The 19,883-nt window shown below is 36.3% G+C and overlaps 1 protein-coding gene across 3 annotated transcripts; it reads right to left on the minus strand.

Annotated features, from left to right (window-relative positions):
* Positions 1-325: 325 nt before the first annotated feature.
* LOC126768889 (uncharacterized) lies at positions 326-18,923 on the minus strand. Of its 3 annotated transcripts, none has more exons than XM_050487289.1 (17): positions 18,730-18,923; positions 18,501-18,634; positions 17,899-18,017; positions 16,618-16,775; positions 15,811-15,994; positions 14,476-14,582; positions 13,675-13,896; positions 11,576-11,773; positions 10,389-10,575; positions 9,717-9,859; positions 7,997-8,116; positions 7,219-7,423; positions 6,970-7,056; positions 6,205-6,410; positions 4,867-4,962; positions 1,250-1,393; positions 326-559 (listed from the first exon to the last, which is right to left on the minus strand). In XM_050487289.1, exons 1-17 carry the CDS (start codon positions 18,802-18,804, stop codon positions 371-373), a joined length of 2,574 nt encoding a protein of 857 aa, XP_050343246.1. In that variant the 5' UTR covers positions 18,805-18,923; the 3' UTR covers positions 326-370. The 3 variants fall into 3 exon arrangements, with proteins under 3 accessions (XP_050343246.1, XP_050343245.1, XP_050343247.1); XM_050487288.1 differs by lacking the exons at positions 326-559; positions 1,250-1,393 and adding exons at positions 2,065-3,070; positions 4,062-4,188; XM_050487290.1 differs by lacking the exons at positions 326-559; positions 1,250-1,393 and adding exons at positions 3,682-3,855; positions 4,062-4,188.
* Between the last annotated feature and the right edge of the window lie 960 nt (positions 18,924-19,883).

A 19,883-nucleotide genomic window follows, 5' to 3' on the forward strand; every position in this document is an offset into this window, starting at 1 on the left:
TCTTTTCGTAATTGTTGTTGGGAATTGGTGTTACATCATTGGTTTTAAGTATAAATAAAGCATGTTTTGGATGTATGTTATATACAATTGTTGGAGATCAAAAGAAGTAAATGAATAAATTCGGAACATGCAAAATTTACATACCTTACAACGCCATCTAGCGTTAAGCGCATGCACTTCTTAGTTTTTACTTAGTTATTTTTGACATTTAAATATTTTCATTTAAAATTGCGAATAAAACTACCGGAAATGATCAAATATTTTATTTTTCAATAACATTGTTACAACATAATTATAATTATTTAATACTGACTAGCCACTTCAAAATGCCTCAACTATTGTAAGCTTCCTTAAGTATATCTCTTCTAATCTACAAAAGGCCCTCTGGCGGTGTCTTAAATACATTATACAGCTCCAAGACTTGCTTATCCTTGCTCGTCTTAACGTTACGTATGTCGGTCCGTCTGTTCACGTGCACCTTAGCCCCCTCCACGCCCGACCACGCCTTTGCAAGTGTGACTAATTTACTCCAAGGCATCGTCCAATCTCCTTGAAGGAACTGATAAAATAAATATTACGATATTGAATACTATAAACGTTCAATTAGATTAAAAAAAACATTCTAATTGCAGGATTAAATACTTTACTTTTACTTGGTCGTGATGGCAATGTACAGAATGGTTAATATTCCTTACCACGCCAATGTCAATGGGCGGTAGTGACCACTTACCATCAGGTGGCAACTCTGCCAGTTCGCCTTATAACATTAAAAGAACAAACATATAATCAACTTTCACCAAGAATTTATTGATGAGGCAATTTAACTAGTCAAGAAAAATTCTGAATGAGATGCTTAGGTTGCCGAACTTGAACGAACGATTCATTTTATATTTAATTATAATTCTAGAAATAGTGAGTCATCGGAACGGGTTATACATTGCTGTCTAGGTCACTAATATGTTCGAATCTTTATCATAACAATTAAATTAATTTTAAAAATAATATCCTGGGACATTATTCACACAAGGCCATCTGATCCCAAACTAAGCAGAGCTTGTACTATGGAAACTAGACAACTGATATACTACATATAATACTTTTCTTTTGTAAATACATACTTTTATAGATAATTACAGCCACACTTAGAACCAACAGACATGTTCATGCACACAAATGTCTGTCCTGGGTGGGAATCGAACCAAGAACCACGCCAACCGGGCCGTCAAATTTCAATCATTTCATTGGTTACCTGATCGAACGGTCGTTTTCCAATATGAAACATGATATACAACAGAGGCGCCCTGTTCAATGATATCCCCGTATCACATTGCTTCTGTAAACCCAAATCCATGAAAATCCTCTCAGAATGCAATTGGAGATGGTCGTAGATCACCTGTCAGGGAAAAAAATTTATGTTAAATTAAAAAAATAATATCGTAATGGTATACCACGGCCTTTCATATTTACGATATATGATGAGCATTTTAATTGCTTTTTTATCACTAAGTTGAAAGTAAATGATCAACCGAATAGGGTTTGGCATGTATATTTTTGGCATGTAGATTTCTAAATTAAATTAATTTAATTGATGTACACATATATAATTATTTATTGAAAAGTAATATTCTTAGATCTTGGCGATTATTTTCGAAATAATCTAGACACTGAATAATTGGTAATTAAATCTTTGAAATAATTATAATTTACAAACTTGACGTACAACTATAATAATTTTGACAGTGTTCCTTTTGTAGCTCCGAGACCGATAATCGTTTCTCCACTCACATTGATGTAATATAAAGCATAGAAGCCGAGATGGCCCAGTGGTATGAACGCATGAATCTTAGGGTATGTACGCACTATGCGGATAGCAGGAATGCGGTCAACCGTCCGGTTAGCCGCAGGACGCGGTTGTAACTGCGGTTAACCGGGCGGCGGCTAGCCGTAACCGCAACCGGAAAGTGCGGATAGGATAACGTTGCGGTTTCATGGAACCATTTCGAAGATGGACGCTGAAGAAGTCGCAGCTATAAAGAAAAAGAAACAAAGAAAAAGGTACTGGGTTCATCCTTATTTGCAAACTCGAGATGAGACTAAACATTTTGAAATATTTTTCGGAGAGCTCAAAAAGTATGAAGACAAGTTTTTTCGATACACTAGAATGAGTCTAAAATCATTTGAAGAACTTTTAAGCATTCTGAGAACCTGTATAACAAAGCAAGATACACAGTTTCGGAATAGCATTAAGCCGGAATTAAAGTTAACGATAGTGCTAAGGTAAGTGAAATAAAATAATTTATATTTAATTTGTTATTTATTTATTCATCAAAAGAAAGGCTATTGTCAAACATTTAAATCATCCTCAGTATCATTAATAGAATTAAAAAGTTCAATATAAGACGAGTGTTCACTGTTCTGAGACTGGTGACTGTGAGTTGATAATGGCGATTGTACCTCAAAATTTTGAGAAGGTGGTCGTCCAACGTCCAATGATTGCATAAGCTCAGTGTGAGGATTATTTCTTGAATAATGTGCCGTTTGATATCCACGATAGGTATTATTAGCCCTTGAAAAACTCCATGACGCGTTTGAATAATCACAGAACTGCTGTGCATCCTTTATTACTTTTAAAATATCTAACTTTGTCTGCATTTCCATGTGCTCAGGTATTTTCTTAAATTCCTTTACCAATGACAAGAAAAAAAGGCGATCGTCGTCATCATCCATATTCTTTCTTTCTAAATTTTTACTCAACACTCCAACTAACTGTGCACCGACTTCATTATCATCGTTGTTTTTCTTACGTCTTTTTGGCGGCAATGAAGATTGACGGAACATTGAATTGACGGAACATTGACTTCTGTCTGTATACTCGTGTTTTCATCGTCATTTCCTGTAGCATTACCATCTGTGCGGTTAACCGTTACTGTATCTTTTATAAATAAAAGATTATCATAGAATACATATGGGACCTTCTTTTTTGCTGCAGACCCACTCTTGCTTTCTTTTGCTTTATGGGCCTTTACAAAAGCGTCGCGAATGTTTCTCCACCTTTTTTGAAGATCCAGACCTGTAATAAAACATTTTTTTTCAGATATTTGGCAACAGGATGCTCATTCGCCGAATTGCATTATGTATTTAGGGTTGGAGTGAGCACTGTCGCCGAAGTAGTTCGAGAAGTATGTGCCGCTATATGGATTTGTTTGAAAGAGATGTGCCTACCAGAACCGACAAAAGAAAAGTGGCTTCAAATTGAAAATGGTTTTTCGAAGAGAGCTTATTTTCCCCACTGTATCGGTGCTTGCGATGGTAAACATATTAGAGTTGTAGCACCTAACAATAGTGGATCAATGTGTTTCAACTACAAGGGCTTTTTTTCCCTAGTTTTAATGGCAATTTGTGACAGCAGCTTCAAGTTCGTATTGATTGACGTTGGAGCCTACGGTAGATTCGGTGACTCGGCAGTATTTCAAAATTCTAACTTTTATAAAAAGATACAACAGAATCGCATGAACATTTCTGAACCAGCGCCAATTTTAGAATCCAACAGCACTGCTTTTCCTTATGTCTTTGTAGGAGATGAAGCTTTTGCCTTAACTGCAACTATGATGCGCCCATATCCAAGACGTGATTTAAATGTGACCAGAAGAACGTTTAACTATAGACTTTGTGTTGCTAGACGTTACATTGAATGTACTTTTGGGATACTTGCGAATAAGTGGCGCATTTTCCATAGACCCATTAATGTTAACATCGAATTAATTAATGATATTATTAAGTCGGCGTGCATTTTACACAACTTCGTTAGAGATAGAGATGGGTATTCTTTTGAAGACTCGCTAAATAATCCACTGACTGAAACAATTGCACGAGATAGTGTACACAGAAACAATACAACTGCATTGAGATATCGAGAATTATTTGCTGATTATTTCATGAAGGGTAAGCTGGCAGGATAATTACATTTAAACAAGCTCATATGCTTAAAACATGAACATGAAACATCATTGTTAATATAATATATGTTTAAATAAATAAATAAATAAGTGGTAGGTACATACCGAGTTGTTTTTTTTTATCCTGTGGTAAATCAGTTCCATAGATTTCCACCAGTTCTTCCCAAGCTTTTTGCCGTAAGTTTCTCTCAGAGTATTCCGTAGATTTTGTATTCCATATTGCCGGCCTATTCTGTATTTCAATTATAAACTTTTCTGTATCGAAATTCATTGCGTCCGTTTTTAGCGCGTCAGTAGGTAGGTACACACGTGCGTCGTCAGTGGCGGGCGGTCGACCGCAAACTACTAACCGCGTAGTGGGTATAGCAACCGTCCGGATGACCGTCAGTCGGGCCGCAGTGCTGCGAGCGACCGCAACGGTTGAGCGGCAGCCGCATGACAGTCCGTATAAATACTAATTTTTCATACATTTTTTTGATTGCGGTTAACCGGACGGTTAACCGCACTCCGGCTATCCGCATAGTGCGTACATACCCTTAACCGATGATCGTGGGTTCAAGCCCGGGAAAGCGCCACTGAATTTTCATGTGCTCAATTTGTGATTATAATTCATCTCGTGCTCGTTCAATTACGGTGAAGGAAAACATCGTGAGGAAACCTGCATGTGTTTAATTTCACTGAAATTCTGCCACTTGTGTATTCCACCAACCCGCATTGGAGCAGCGTGGTGGAATAAGCTCCAAACCTTCTCCTCAAAAAGAGGGCAGGAGGCCTTTAGCCCAGCAGTGGGACATTCACAGGCTGTACGGTAAAGCATAGAAATCACAATATGAATGTATAGTACATTAATTTTGAACGAACAACAAAACCCTTCATGTTAATATGATTATTACAGCAAAAGTAAACTCACTCTCAAACTGTCCCTCCCTGCTGACGTCATGAGTATTTGACTGGTCAGAGTCGCGGCATCGCTCGCCCGTTCAGAGTTCGATGCTGGGACGTTACCCTGTATAATTTTATACAGATGTAAATTATATAAGCTAATCCCATCAAAAATATAAATGTGATGAAATGAGAGCCAAGTTCAATATTATATATGCCTTGGTTGTTGACTTCAACGACAAAAGAAGTAAAAAATGGATGCCAAGTTCAATGGTCAGTCCTGAAATTTATCTAAAACAACACAAAATATTTTATAACAACTTAATATATAATTTCTAAACGTGAAAAAGTCGCTCCAAATGATTCGTGTAATATTACACACGGTGCTGCTCGCCAGTTCTATTAGCTTCAACTTACGCTACCGCATGTTATACCCATTAAAAGTTATCGCATAATATTTGTTTTATTTAAGTTTACGTGTTATTTGTATTTATAATTCATCTCGTGCTTGACGGTGAAGGAAAACATCGTGAGGAAACCTGCATGTGTCTAATTTCATTGAAATTCTGCCACATGTGTATTCTACCAACCCGCATTGGAGCAGCGTGGTGGAATAAGCACCAAACCTTTTCCTCAAAATGGAGAGGAGGCCTTAGCCCAGCAGTGGGACATTAACAGGCTGTTACTGTACTGTATTATGTGTAGGTTATATTTTGTTACTGAATCTGAACTGATTGCCCAAGCCGCTGGTAGTTTACATTTTATATAATCCTATAATGACGACTGCCTCGTTGGTCTAGTGGCTTGATGTAAGGCCGCAGACCCGGAAGTCCTGGGTTCAATTCCCAGGTCAGGCCAATAAAAAGTTAGTGGGTTTTTCTTTCAGAAAATTCTCAGTAGCAGCCCGGAGTCTGAAAGTTGGAAGTCGGATCGTCGTCCCATCGGATTATGAGAGTTAGGGAATAGAGAGTGCACCTGTGTTTGCGCACACACTTGTGCGCTATAATTTGTCCTGCGTAGTTGGCTAATATCTCTTGAGATTGGCCGCCGTGGCCGAAATCGAAATATAAGCTCCTTACACGGTCAATGTGCCGCCAAACTTGTGATTTAAGATTATATTGTTGAGTCTTTACAATGGCACTACAATACAAAGTGTTACTGATCAGCCTAATAACTGATGAGTTGAAGGTACCCGGCCAGATAAGGATATACAGCCCGGAGACACCCAGCCAGATAATAACTGTATACTTTTGTGCTAAAAATCCATAATGGATCCTGCATTATGAGAAATAATTTTCGAACATGTATATCCGGCACGCAGAGGACCACCTTGGTTGAATATCACAATAACCCATTACCGACGAACCTCTTCAAAGAATTCAGCAAATTCCGGAAAATCTTCAAGTCCGAAGTTTTCACTCACGAAATAAGGTTTCTTTGTCTGGATAACCAAACTTTGTATCTCCGACGTATGTTTGTGGTCTTCGTCAATCGAACACAGAGCTTCCGCGATAGCAAGCGCTATGGAAGATGGCGAACTGTGGCTACCGTCGAATGAAACTGAAGAAGTCACTAAAACAAATTGGACTCTTTAATATACTGGTCGCAGCGTTTTTGTAAATATATTTTATGACAAATGGGCTACCTGATGTTAAGTGGTCACTACCACTAATTGACATTAGCGATATTTTTTTTATAGAATATGATGGTAAGTGGTCACCAACGCCCATAGACATTGGCATTGTAAGAAATGTTAACCATCACTTACATCACCAATGCGCCACCAACCTTGGGAACTAAGATATTATGTCCCTTCTGCCTGTAATTGTATATGATATAAGAAATATTAACCATTCCTCAAATCGCCAATGCGTCACCAACCTTGGAAACGAAGATCTTATGTCCCTAGTGCCTGAAGGTCAAACCGGAACGCAACAATACTGAGTATTGCTGTTTAGTGCTAGAATATCTGATGAGTGGGTGATACCTACCCAGATAAGCTTGCACAAAGCCTTACCACCTAGTAATATGTAAAAACTATTTTCAGTCATTCGGACCATTAAAATTTATAACGATAAATGATAACTTGCCAAGTCCATCTGAAATTATATTAAATAAATGTAAAACTCACTCGTCCGATTGAAGGTCACAGTTCTAACTTGCTTCGACTTCGCGTTGTTTTGTCTGACATTCATATCATGAGCATCCCCATTTGAAACTAGAAATTGAACATACAACTTTAAACTTAATAAGTATATACAAAATGGTTCAAAGTGTCTCGCACCATATCTGAAATCCTCGGTCCAACTGACGCTTGACTATGAACGGGTATGAACTGGCCTAAATATTTTACAATGCAAAAAAAATAATAAAAAAATACCATTTTTCTCCTTGATCAATTCTATCTTAGCCCACTTCTGTAACTCCTCATACGTTATCGTCACCAACATTTGCAGCAACACGGACCCCCCGACAGGGTTCACTTTCGAAGGGAGTGCGCCTTCCAATATGTCCGCTGCGTTTATAAAGCAACGGGGAATACAATCTAGCATTCTTGATATGCACGTGAGACATAACGACATAGTCTGAAAAAGTAAAGTTTATTATGTATAGTGGGAGCAAGTGCTGCAACGTTTCCGCATGTAACGTTTCAAAATTAAACTACTAACTATCTATGTGTAGTTTCACTTGAGCCTCGCCATTAAATACGTAAATGTCATAAACAATTTGGATATTTAGAATACATACAAAGCGGTATTCTGTTTAAAGTTAAACGTAATAAAAAGACAAATATTATAAACTAGCTGTGCCAGCGGTTTCACCCGCGTATTACTGAAAAATCACTAAGAGACTTATAATATTTCAGTGTTTACAACATTTTTAGTTTTATTTTCGTTTTTATGAGTATTTATTTGGTTTTTGCCGCACCCTGATCTAGATAGGGCAACATACAATTGGAATCATACATGAGGAAAACATCATTCCCTTAAATCTATTCCGACAATAACGTTTCAAAATTAAACGTAGGTATCTAAAGTGCAGTTCCACTTGAGTCTCGCCATTGAACACGTGAATATCATATATTATAATAAAAGCGGAAAATAGCTTTTCTTTGATTATTTATTTGGCGCGTTTTTCGTTAGATATTTCGATCTTACCTGGTACATAGAAGCTCCTGTTAATATCGCGTTAACTAGAATAGGTGGAATAAATTGCAAGGATGTTCCAACTACCGACAACAGACCAGCCAGCCAAGGCGGTCTACGGTCACACCAGACCTGGAGACATATTCACATAATTTATTTATATGGTTAGAATGGTGTGTCCATTTTAACAAAATAGTAAATAAATAAAGTAAACTAATTTAACTTTATATTGTTTTTACACATAATAATAACATTATGCTGTTACTGATCTTGTTTTGAATTGTAGAATTGCAAGCACTGTTTGTGGAGTTTTTTTTTTTTTCTTTAATATCGCGTTAACTAGAATAGGTGGAATAAATTGCAAGGATGTTCCAACTACCGACAATTAGCCGAGATGGCCCTGTGGTAAGAACGCGTGAATCTTAACCGATGATCGTGGGTTCAAACCCGGGCAAGCACCACTGAATTTTCATGTGCTTAATTTGTGATTGTAATTCATCTCGTGCTTTACGGTGAAGGAAAACATCGTGAGACAACCTGCGTGTGTCTAATTTCACTGAAGTTCTGCCACATGTGAATTCTACCAACCCGCATTGGAGCAGCGTGGTGGAATAAGCTCCAAACCTTCTCCTCAAAAAGAGGAGAGGAGGCCTTTAGCCCAGCAGTGGGACATTCACAGGCTGTTACGGATATATGTCGCGGATTCCAATGGATTGCCATCCAAATGGCCGCCATTGTCGTCCAATATGTTGATTTTATTAAATCAGTAAGTGCGCACGTCCGGCGCCGGCGCTGTCCTGAAAGCGAGAGAGCGAGAGAGCGAGAGCGAGAGAGCGCGAGCGAGAGAGCGCGAGAGCAAGATAGCGAGAGTGCGAGAGAGAGAGAGAGAGAGCGCGGGGCGCGCTCGACAAACGATCGCACGCGCTACTGGCAGGTACTCCTTTATATTTTATATTTCCATCAGGCGGCTGCATAATCAAATACCCGTCTTACATTTTCACACTTGACGTCTAACAACCGACCAGTAAGCTATAAGATGTCAAACACGTTGTGTGGTGTTGCTATTTTAACGAAATAAGTGACGTCGTATACCCGCTTAAATTTATTATCTCTGACATATATATATATTGATATCACTCAAGAGATTGAACACAAGACACGGCGCGACGTAATTACGTTGCCAAAAAATTGTAACGCCGAGATGGCCTAATGGTTGAACACGTGAATCTTAACCGATGATCGTGGGTTCAAACCCGGGCAAGTACCACTGAATTTTCATGTGCTTAATTTGTGTTTATAATTCATCTCGAGCTTGGCGGTGAAGGAAAAACATCGTGAGGAAATATGCATGTGTCTAATGTCATTGAAATTATGCCACATGTGTATTTTATCAACCCGCATTGGAGCAGCGTGGTGTGGTCCAAACCTTCTCCTCAAAAGGGAGAGGAGGCCTTAGTCCAGCAGTGGGACATTAACAGGCTGTTATTGTTACTGCAAAAAATTGTAGCGAGGTAGACGACAATAGCTATTAGGCACAAATATAGAGCGGAACTTGCTCAAGATTTTACTAGTTTTTTGGCTTTTCGTCACAAGTTCGGCGTATTTATCAACCAATTTCAATAAATAACTTTTATTTTTGCCTTTAAAATATATAGCGGCATCAGATAATATTGTCAGAATATTGAAAACCTTATTCCGCTTATTTAATAATAAAGTCGAACATCGCACAAACCTGTCTTTTGTCCAAACAAGCGGCCCATTCTCGTCCAGATATTTCCAAAGCATAACAAAGCGTAGACTTTAATTCCGATTTACTCGCTATGGTCACTAATATATTGGTTAATGCGCCGGCCGCACGAGCGTATTCTTCTCCCGCTGAAATGTTAACATAACTTTCAAAATTAGAACTTTCTTTCTCTTTTATCATTCGATTCATGTTAATTATAAATTGTACAATTCCATAAACGAATTATCTCTATGGTTTGGATTTGTAGCTATTGTCTATACTAATAATTTAAATGCGAAAGTAACTATGTGTTGTTATGCTTTCATGGCTAAGCCACTGAACCGATTTTGATAAAATTTGCTGTGAATCAAGCTTGAATCCCAAGGAAAGACATAGACATTTCTTTTATACCTCACATCTGATCCCGATGAAAAATTCTCAATAAAAGCCCAGAGTCATAATAGTCTAAGCACTTTCCAGTAGCTTCGGATTGCCATCCCATCGTATTATGAGAATACACTTCTGATTCTGAAAGATTCTGCGCAGTTGCTCTTGAGATTGACCGTAGCCAATGTCAGTCAAGAGGACATAACTCAGCGAGAGAGCACAAATACATTGATTATTTGGAAACGTCATATATAATTATCAAAATTATAGTAAAAGTACTTTATTTCATACCGTCATTATCGCCTTTGAATCTACAAAAACCGTCAGCCGTGCACAAGAAACCTTCACACTTCTCCTGGCATCCGCTTACGTTGTACCACAAACCGTCGGCTGGCCAACGGGAATTGTCTTTCGACATGTTACGCATCGCGTTAATCAATATTATACCGGATAGGTGACAATTTCGCATCATTAACACCTTTAATAAAAATAAAAAACAATTCGTTCACGTTTTCGTTCAGATTTACATATTTATAATATCGTAAAGAATGCATGTCGTTAACTTTAACTTATACAGTTATCGTTCTCTAGGCATTGATGATGAATGAAGCTGTATGACCTAAAAATCTATTATTTTATATACATGTACAGTAAATTTCTGAACGCAATTCCTTGGTTGGCTTTATGCAAACCCGCCTGGATTGGTACCACCCACTCATTAGATATTCTACCGCTAAATAGCAATACTTATCCTTAGTATTGTTGCGTTTCGGTTTAAAGGTTGAGTGAAACGGTATAACCACAGGCACATGGGACATAACATCATCCCCAAGATTGGTAGCGCATTGACAATGTAAGAAATGGTAAATATTCAGCGCCAATGTCCATGTGGAATGAGGGACACAATGTGGCCCACTTTCACGTCCGTCTACTTATATTTTAAACAAAATGAACAGAATAATTTGGTGAATTACTTTGTTATCGTGCCGATTCATTAAATCTAAATCACATTTATTCTAATTACAATAATACATTAATATTAATCAGACATAAATATCCTTTACATAGGGAACCGCGGAGCATAACTTGTAACGACGTAAATTAAATAATCAAATAGGCATTCAGTCTAATTGATATTCAATTAATAGCGAATATAACTAATAAAGAAAATATTTGAGGACAAACAATCTATTTTATAAACCAATTATGTGACTGCTGACGTAATTTTTGGTGATAGGATTGTTTTAATTAAGAAAAGCACGAAATACTAAAAAATTAAGCGACAAATTTTCAAAATTATTAAATCTGTATGCTTAGTTGATTGTTTCCAAATGGTTGTTCTATAAATCTACTAAGCGATAAGGTCGCCTTTTACCGCCATATTTTTGTATTTATTTCTTTTGGCTTATATTTAAATATGTGGTGTATATGAAAAGTTAAATAAATAGATGTTGAGACATTATAAATAACAAGCTCACCTTAACAAGTAAAGCCCAAGACGGCTGCGGTTGCGCTAAAAGCACCATAAGTTCCAGCCCTAGAGCAGTTTTGGTAGACAGCCCCTGTGAGTTCTTCGCCGTGTTATCGTTGATGCCATCAAAAAGGTTAGGACTCACGAATGTGAACCAGGGATATGGGGTATCTTTCGTGATATTTGATTCTTCTTCTGCAAATGCCTGAAACATTAGTTAAGTCAAAAAACCATTTAAACCATTTATTTTGCTACACACATACATTACATAGATTATACAGAAGAAAAATAATTAAATTTAAAGAATACGTGTTTAAAAATGGAGTGTTTGTTGAAAAATTGTAAAAATATTACGTCGAGAACGTTAAAAAAGGATGGGATATCGTATTTTCGGTAAGTAAGTGTTTTTGATTGACTTGTGATTTGTGAAGTGATTTGTAATTAATTTGTCTTAAAACTTCACTCATCGGTCCAAGTATAATACGGCAAATTTCAAGGGATCGCATTGTCAGTGTAAGAACGTTGCGTAAAAGCCGCCTTTTATTTTAGTCGCATAATACAAATGTAACTACTGTAAATAAGAACAGCGTTGTTCTTATTCAATGGAGTCGATTTTTTTTTTATTATGTTAAATAAATTAATAATTTTGAACTTTTCTGTGTTAAAGTTTTTGACAAATATTTATACCTTATATATTATGATATTATGATATGATATTTTTACCGACAGCTCTATCGCCTCATTGAAAAGAAGTTTAAGAAAACTGTTTCGATATTAAAAAGTATTAAAAAAACTTATAAGCTTAGGTCTTTGTTGCTGTCACAAACTAGACGCTTTTTTCGCACTTAATCAAAAACGCATGTCGTGCCTACATCAAGAGAAATGTAATCATTTGAATTTTTCGATTGTCATTTTGTTTTGTAGACCTATGAACATAAAATAAAAAACAAATAAATAAAAATAAAATAGTCTTTAATCGAATCCCATAAGCAGAAATGGTAGTCAATTTGACGATTATATTTTTAAATATTATATCGAATGTTCTGCTAATACTGTTTGAGGTTTTGAATATGTGCTTAGAACACAATTTAACAAACTCTTAAAAATTAATTCAATGTCGTATAAAAATGAACAGTATAAATAATATTCGTCCACTGCATGCCTGGACCTACCGACTAATTTCGGTGGTAAAATTTTATTGCTTTTTGTGTACTGCTTTGTGAAAACAAGCAATCCGCGTACGGTTATATATAACGAGGTGGTATTGATCACGTGGGGCAATTCGTCGTCGGAACCGTTATTAGACATGTTGCAGGCGCAAAGTAAAAGTTCAGTCTCGTACAACTGTTGTTTATTTGTTCGCTTACAATCGATAATCACAAAATAACAATTAACCACGACGATTAAAGTGGTTGGAAACGCAGCAAGTTCGATGCAAGAAGACGAATGTTCACCCCGGAGTTCCTTTCCCAAGTCCCCTGCACGAGAGCGTTCAGTAAAACTCATATGACCGATGTCAAACCATTAACAGCTCATTATTCATTAACTGTCAAGTGGGCACTCTGAATTCCTGTATCGACCTCACTCAAGCGTACTACTTGACGTTTCCTAGAACCGCTTATAAACGGCGTTGTACTTAAATTATGGCGTCTTATCTTTGATTCTGCGACATATATAAGTAGGATAAATACTTATATATAATTGCAGTGTTTAGTGACAGTTTCGAGTGTTACTTTATTTCGTGAGTGTGTATTTTATAACATTTGTTTTAATAAATATATAGATTTTATACATCTGCTCTCGGCTCTGACACAAACTTCCTAAAGCTTACGATTAATTCCGTAAATATATCAACTAACACAATTAATATTATATTTCTTAGACTATATATAAAGGAATTTCGCGAATAATTAGTTTTTAAAAAGGGCAAACAAAACAGAGCCTTGTTTCGTGTACGAACATTGGATACCTGAGTTTATTATCAGTTGTGTAGTCAGAACTTGAAAGCGTTATAAAAAACCCACCTTCGCATTTATTATATAAGAAATAATGTGAATAATATAGTACAAATAAATAAGGACATAAAACCGTGCTGTATAATCATACCTGGTGTAAAAAATGCAAATCCGAACCCCTGTACACCATGCACTTGAACAGTTCGTTGCATTTCGCGTGAACGTCCCTCACGTCACGTGACTGCTTGGTGGCCTCCAAGCCGGCCAAGTCCGAGCCGTCCGAACATATCGCGGGCAACAGTTGCGCGACACAGAGCAGAATGTTCAGTATGTCGTTTATAAGGAGAGGTGTCGTCGTCGCCGTTGTGTTCGTCTGTTCTTACACCGTTTTTAGTTACTGATACTTTTTAAGGTCAAGCGACGTGAATATATTAATTAGTGCGAAGACTATGCAAGAATCTGGTTAGACTGCCCACTCATCAGATATTCTACCGCGGGATGGCAATTCGTATTGTTTATTTGTGTTTCAGTTCGAAGGGTGTTCGAACCAGTGTAATTACAGACACAGGAGAGATTAAGTCGAAAGTTTAAGTAAGCAATGGTTAAAATTTACAGCACCAATGTCGATGTGTGGTTGTGACCACTTCCTATCATGGCCATTTGTCTGTTCATCCACCTATTATACATTTAAAAAAAATCATTTCGGAAGGATTACCTCCATCCAGTTTATTTATTTAATAGGAACATTAACAATATACATATTAAATGGCGGCATACATCACATTCACAGAGAAAAAATCAACTTCTGATATGTATATCAATTTTAAGTGTACGCAACATTCACAAAGATTTAAGAACAGTTCAAGCAATATTGCAAAAACCGTATTAAAATCGTTTTAGATTTTGTAACGTGTGTGATTTTACATAATGTAGATAAGTTAGGTTAAGTTACCTGACAATATCGGACAGTTAGTATAGTGAGTGTTTCGTTTAACATGCCGGCAAATATCCTCTGTGCCATCTTCGGTGGGACTGTATCCCATAGATCCTTTTTGCTACCTGTAATTCATAAATAAACACAAATCATATATATTGATATATTAGGGACGAGTTAAGTAGAACCATAGTATGGGTATATAGCTTAGATTGCAATTTATTATTTGTTTAAGTAAAATTATTTAGGACGGATATTGTGAAATATTGCATCAGCCGAACATGCATTATTAATCCATTAGCAATGTAAATTATTATTAGATTTTACTTCAATCGAGAAGTTAGTCTTTATTAGAAAATAGTTTTAATTATAAATTGTAAATTTTAAATAAATAATTTTAAGTAATTAGTTTTTTTTTCAACCATCGTACTGCTACCAACGTAATTGACGTTTTCTTTTGAATTGTTTACTTAGGAAATCTGTTTATTTATTTGGTAATACAACAGTTAACATACATATGTTATTATATAAAGTATTATATAACACATAAATAAAAACTATTAAGAAATGAGAATCAAATGAATGAGCCCGTGTGCGTCTGTGTGTCTGAGTGTGTGTTTTAGTGTGTTTTGTATTTGTAGTAGTTTTAAGTTGTATTTTTATCTTTTAATCATAGCCTTTTAAACGCTTCGACATGTCGAACAAATCCTTTTTTTATAGAATAGGAAGGCGGACGAGCATATGGGCCACCTGATGGTAAGTGGTCACCAACGCCCATAGACATTGGCATTGTAAAAAATGTTAACCATCGCTTACATCACCAATGCGCCACGAACGTTGGGAACTAAGATGTTATGTCCCTTGTGCCTGTTAATTACAGGCTCTGACACTGGCTCACTCACCCTTAAAACCGGAATAAAACAATACCAAGTACTGCTGTTTTACGGTAGAATATCTGATGAGTGGGTGATACATACCCAGACGAGCTTGCACAAAGCTCTACCACCAATTTCTGAGTATTGTGCATTTAACAAATATAGATAAGACTTATACCAGAATACAAGCTTAAAAGACGAGAATATTATAATAATAATAATATCCTGGGACATTACTCACACACGGCCATCTGATCCCAAACTAAGCAGAGCTTGCGCTATGGAAACCAGACAACTGATATACTACATATACTACTTTTCTTTTGTAAATACTTACTTATATATATAATTAATATATATATTAACCAATGATTTCAAAGTCTATGGCCGATGGTGACCACTTACCACCAGGTGACCCATTCGTCTGTCCGTCATATCTATCTTTTTATATAAAAAAAATATAACAAACAAGTCTCACCGTTCATATACAGCCACCACCCCTGAACCGACGGGGTACCTGATTCGTATACGGTATTCGACTGATCGTCTATCGGTCTACCGCCTGAGTCTTGCAGTATATACAGAGATAGAACGCGGTTATGAAGATCGAGTACCCTTTCGCCTACAGCTTCAGACATTGTAGAATAGCGCTTGTAACAAGCCTAGAACAATTATTTATTTTTTTTAAAACCAAATCATAATTCGAAGGTATTCAATATTACCAGAATATCATAGACTTCTTAATATCACGTGATTAATCTGTGCATGCATAATATCATGAGGAAACCTGCATGTTTTAGATGAAATCCCAACATATTTCAATTTAGCCACTCTAACTTTTTTTTCCGTAGACATAAGCAAATATGGTAACTACTGACAGTGACATTTGAATAATTCTTTAAATATGACAGATAACATCCGCCATTATAGAATCTAAACAGATTTTGTTTTATGCAATCAATCAGTCAATCAACAGCCATGCATCGTCCCTATGTTCACATAGGGCTCTCCCAAGGTGCGCCAAAGCTCCCGGTCTTCCGCCTTCCGCATCCAGTCGGTGTCCGCCACCTTCTTAAGGTCATAGGTTTTATGCAAAAACATACTAAATAAGAAACTTTGTCCGGTTACTATATTCAATAGACAATTTGGTTACGGATGTTAGAATTGTCTATAAGCCATAATTCAAGAGTACGTTTATAAATGTTTTGTACGTTTTGAAGTCGTGACACAACGATCCGTCGAATATAGGAATTTAGTACTTTTAAAATAATTAAGTCTTTATTACCTGTAATATTGAATGTCTTTCAGTGTTGCCAGAGTCTTCAACGTGTTGGACGTAGAAATAGAGGCTATTCTTCAACAGAGCTGCAGCTCCCAATGTAGCCGTTAGGACAGGCAAGTCTGCATGATCGAGTGCTTCTTGAGCAAGTATATGAAGATGTTCTAAAAACAAATCATACCTCCTAGATATTCCTAGATATTCCAAAAATTAATAATAAAATGTGTCTTCCTGAACGATTTATCTCCCAAACTCAAGTACACTTATCCTATTGGATGGCTATACAAGACAAGAGAGTTAAGGTGGAGACCCAAAAGCTAAAGCTGTTATACAGCGAGGCATGAGAGTCAACACCATCAATTTTCATACTTTGGACTGCTACTGAGAATTTCTTAATAGAAATATCTTAATAATAAATAACTTTCTATTGCATTGCATTCTTATAAACTGACCACCCTAAATTTGTGGACCAGACCTACGGTAAGTGTCCACGTTTCGGCACCGTAAGTCATTACAGGTAGGACGCACTGATTGAAGACCCTGGTCTTAAGCGACTGTGGGATCGACGATTCAAAAAATTAAAATTTAGGGTCGCTCAGCGAGCAATGGAACGTGCGATGCTTGGGGTTTCTCTGGCAGATAGAATCCGAAATGAGGACATTCGCCAGAGAACTAAAGTCACCGACATCGCGCTTAGAATTAGCTCGCTGAAGTGGAAGTGGGCTGGTCATGTCTCCAGGCGCATTGATGGCCGATGGAGCCAACACGTGTTGGAGTGGAGACCACTCTTAGGCAAACGTAGTGTAGGACGCCCTGTGACAAGATGGGCCGACGATTTAAAAAAGGTGGCAGGTTCGGGATGGATGCGGACTGCCCAAGATCGGGATGGTTGGCGTTCTATGGGGGAGGCTTTCGTCCAGCAGTGGACGGCAAAAGGATGAAAAAAAAAAAAAAAACTGACCACACCAACTATAGTAAATAGTGAGTATACTTGCAATGTACCTACATATATGTAAGCTATTTCAATGGGTATTATGTATGTTTTATAAGAAGAAATAAAAGTTTAACTAGCAATCAAGCTGATCAAAGGCTTGGACATGCAGTCTGAGGAGATTTAATAATAAATAATAATAAAACTACAATGGTATTTAAAGGAAGAAAATGGAGACAAATTGTATATGGTACAATCATCAGGGAGGAAACAACAAATTTATAAGTTTAGCAAATTTTCACAGTATAGATGTTTCTATGTTCTCCAGTAACTAAACAATAATTATTAAAACTTACCCAAAAGTGCGTCACTTGATTTCGTAGCTAACTGTGCAAATTTATCTGGATCCGATGTTTTTGCAACGCCGCCATCTTGTTTTTCATCATCTAATTTCACAAACATCCCCGAGCCATGCCTAAAGATGTATAAGTTTAATGCTTAATTTATTTTATTATTGATCAGATCAGACCAACAAAAAGATAATTACAAACAATATAAATATTTATCTTATTAATTAAATTTCACACTATTTATTATATATCACACAATTTATTTCATTCAATGACTCTTGTGAGCTCTTTTGAATCATTGTTTTACAAGTTTCAATTAAAAGTTAGTTAACGTAATAATTAGGTATCTATGCTTATATATTTTCAATGACATGACAAACGGCTGATCAAATCTAGTCAAAATTATATATGTATTTTAAATCAGATTTTACAAGCATTTTTGTGTTGTTTTACAGAATTATATTAAATGTAAATCTACCACTGGTTCAGAATATAGATGCTGTAATAGGTTTTGTTTTAATCCCCTGTGTTAATTAATTTTGTCGTTAGTAGTTATAAGAACCTTATCATATCTACTAATTCATTGATAAAAAATTATGAAGACATACTGAAATGCAATAGTGAATTCTTCTTCCAACCATAATACAATTTTGACAGCAGCAAACGATGCACTCCTCGGGAAGTCTAGTCTTCCTCCAACAACACTCCGACAAATGTTCTCAGACAACACTGTTTGGTTTTTCTATAAAATATTTTTATGAAATTGTAAGTGGTTGTTATCAAACAATATTTGTACATTAAAAATTCTCCTTATAATTCTACAACAAAGTATATTACCTGATAATATTCTAAATCCCGTTGTAACAGGATAGGTATCCTGTCCATAATATTACCATCCTCTATAACTTCCATTTTGGATTAAAATAAATAAAACAAAACTAAATTGAAACCTATTTATATTATTTCACAATAAAAATAATTTATACTAGAGCGTGACTGCAATTTCGAAAATCTGCATTGTCTACAATTTTCGATAATTCGTTTTGTAAAAGCTGATGCAAGGTGATTCCATCGTGTTTGTATAACCAGTATCCACCATTGTTTAAAATCAGATCATATCTTTTAGGCCCAGATGTAGGTGAACTCAACCAGATTTGCTTGTTCGGTGATTGCCGATTTATAACATATGTCCCATAGTTTGATCCTAAAGCTACCGTCAGTACACCATCCTGTAATATTATAATAGCAAATTATTTTTGATAACAAACTGATATAACATTTATAACAGATTTAGGTTGAAGGAAATACATAAATTATAGCTGGATTATTTTGAGCCAGTTGGATATTTGAAGCCAGTTGGCGTGGTTGGTAGATACTTGCCTTTCACTATAATGGTTGTGGGTTCAATTCCCACCCAGGACAGACATTTGTGTGCATGAATATGTCTGTTTTTCCCGAGTCTTGGAATAATTATCTATATAAGTATGTATTTACAAAAGAAAAGTAGTATATGTAGTATATCAGTTGTCTGGTTTCCATAGTACAAGCTCTGCTTAGTTTGGGATCAGATGGCCGTGTGTGAATAATGTCCCAGGATATTATTATTATAATTATTATTTTGTACATTAAGTAGTAATGTATAAAAATGTTTAAAAATTAAATATGACTAAATTATACATACACTGAATGTTACATCAGCGCCTTTTAAATTCGGTGATTGATCAATCAACTCTTCGAAGTAATCGGAAAGAGATTCCAATGTTTCAGAACATATTTTGTCGTACACTACTGGGTCTAAGTTGTCCGAAATTTGACTTTCTTGAGAACTTGAACTGAACAGCCGACTATACGAATTATTATAGTAAAGCGATATTAAAGTTGTCCTTATAGGATTGCAGTGTAAAGACCTTACAGCAGAGGTATTGATTTTTCTTCGTGCCAGCCATCGACTGTTACGGAGAACGTTTCTTAACATGTTGAGTAACTACTGT

Source organism: Nymphalis io, chromosome 6 (genome assembly GCF_905147045.1).
Source record: "Nymphalis io chromosome 6, ilAglIoxx1.1, whole genome shotgun sequence".
NCBI classification, from domain to species: Eukaryota; Metazoa; Arthropoda; class Insecta; order Lepidoptera; family Nymphalidae; genus Nymphalis; species Nymphalis io.

Coding starts and splice junctions, on each gene's coding strand:
- LOC126768889 (XM_050487288.1), bottom strand. CDS start 18,804: ATGGAAGTTATAGAGGATGGTAATATTATGGACAGGATACCTATCCTG. Junction 6,411..6,969: donor TGTGACCTTCAATCGGACGA/GTGAGTTTTACA, acceptor AATTTGTTTTAG/TGACTTCTTCAGTTTCATTC. Junction 4,963..6,204: donor TTGCTGAATTCTTTGAAGAG/GTTCGTCGGTAA, acceptor AAAATTATACAG/GGTAACGTCCCAGCATCGAA.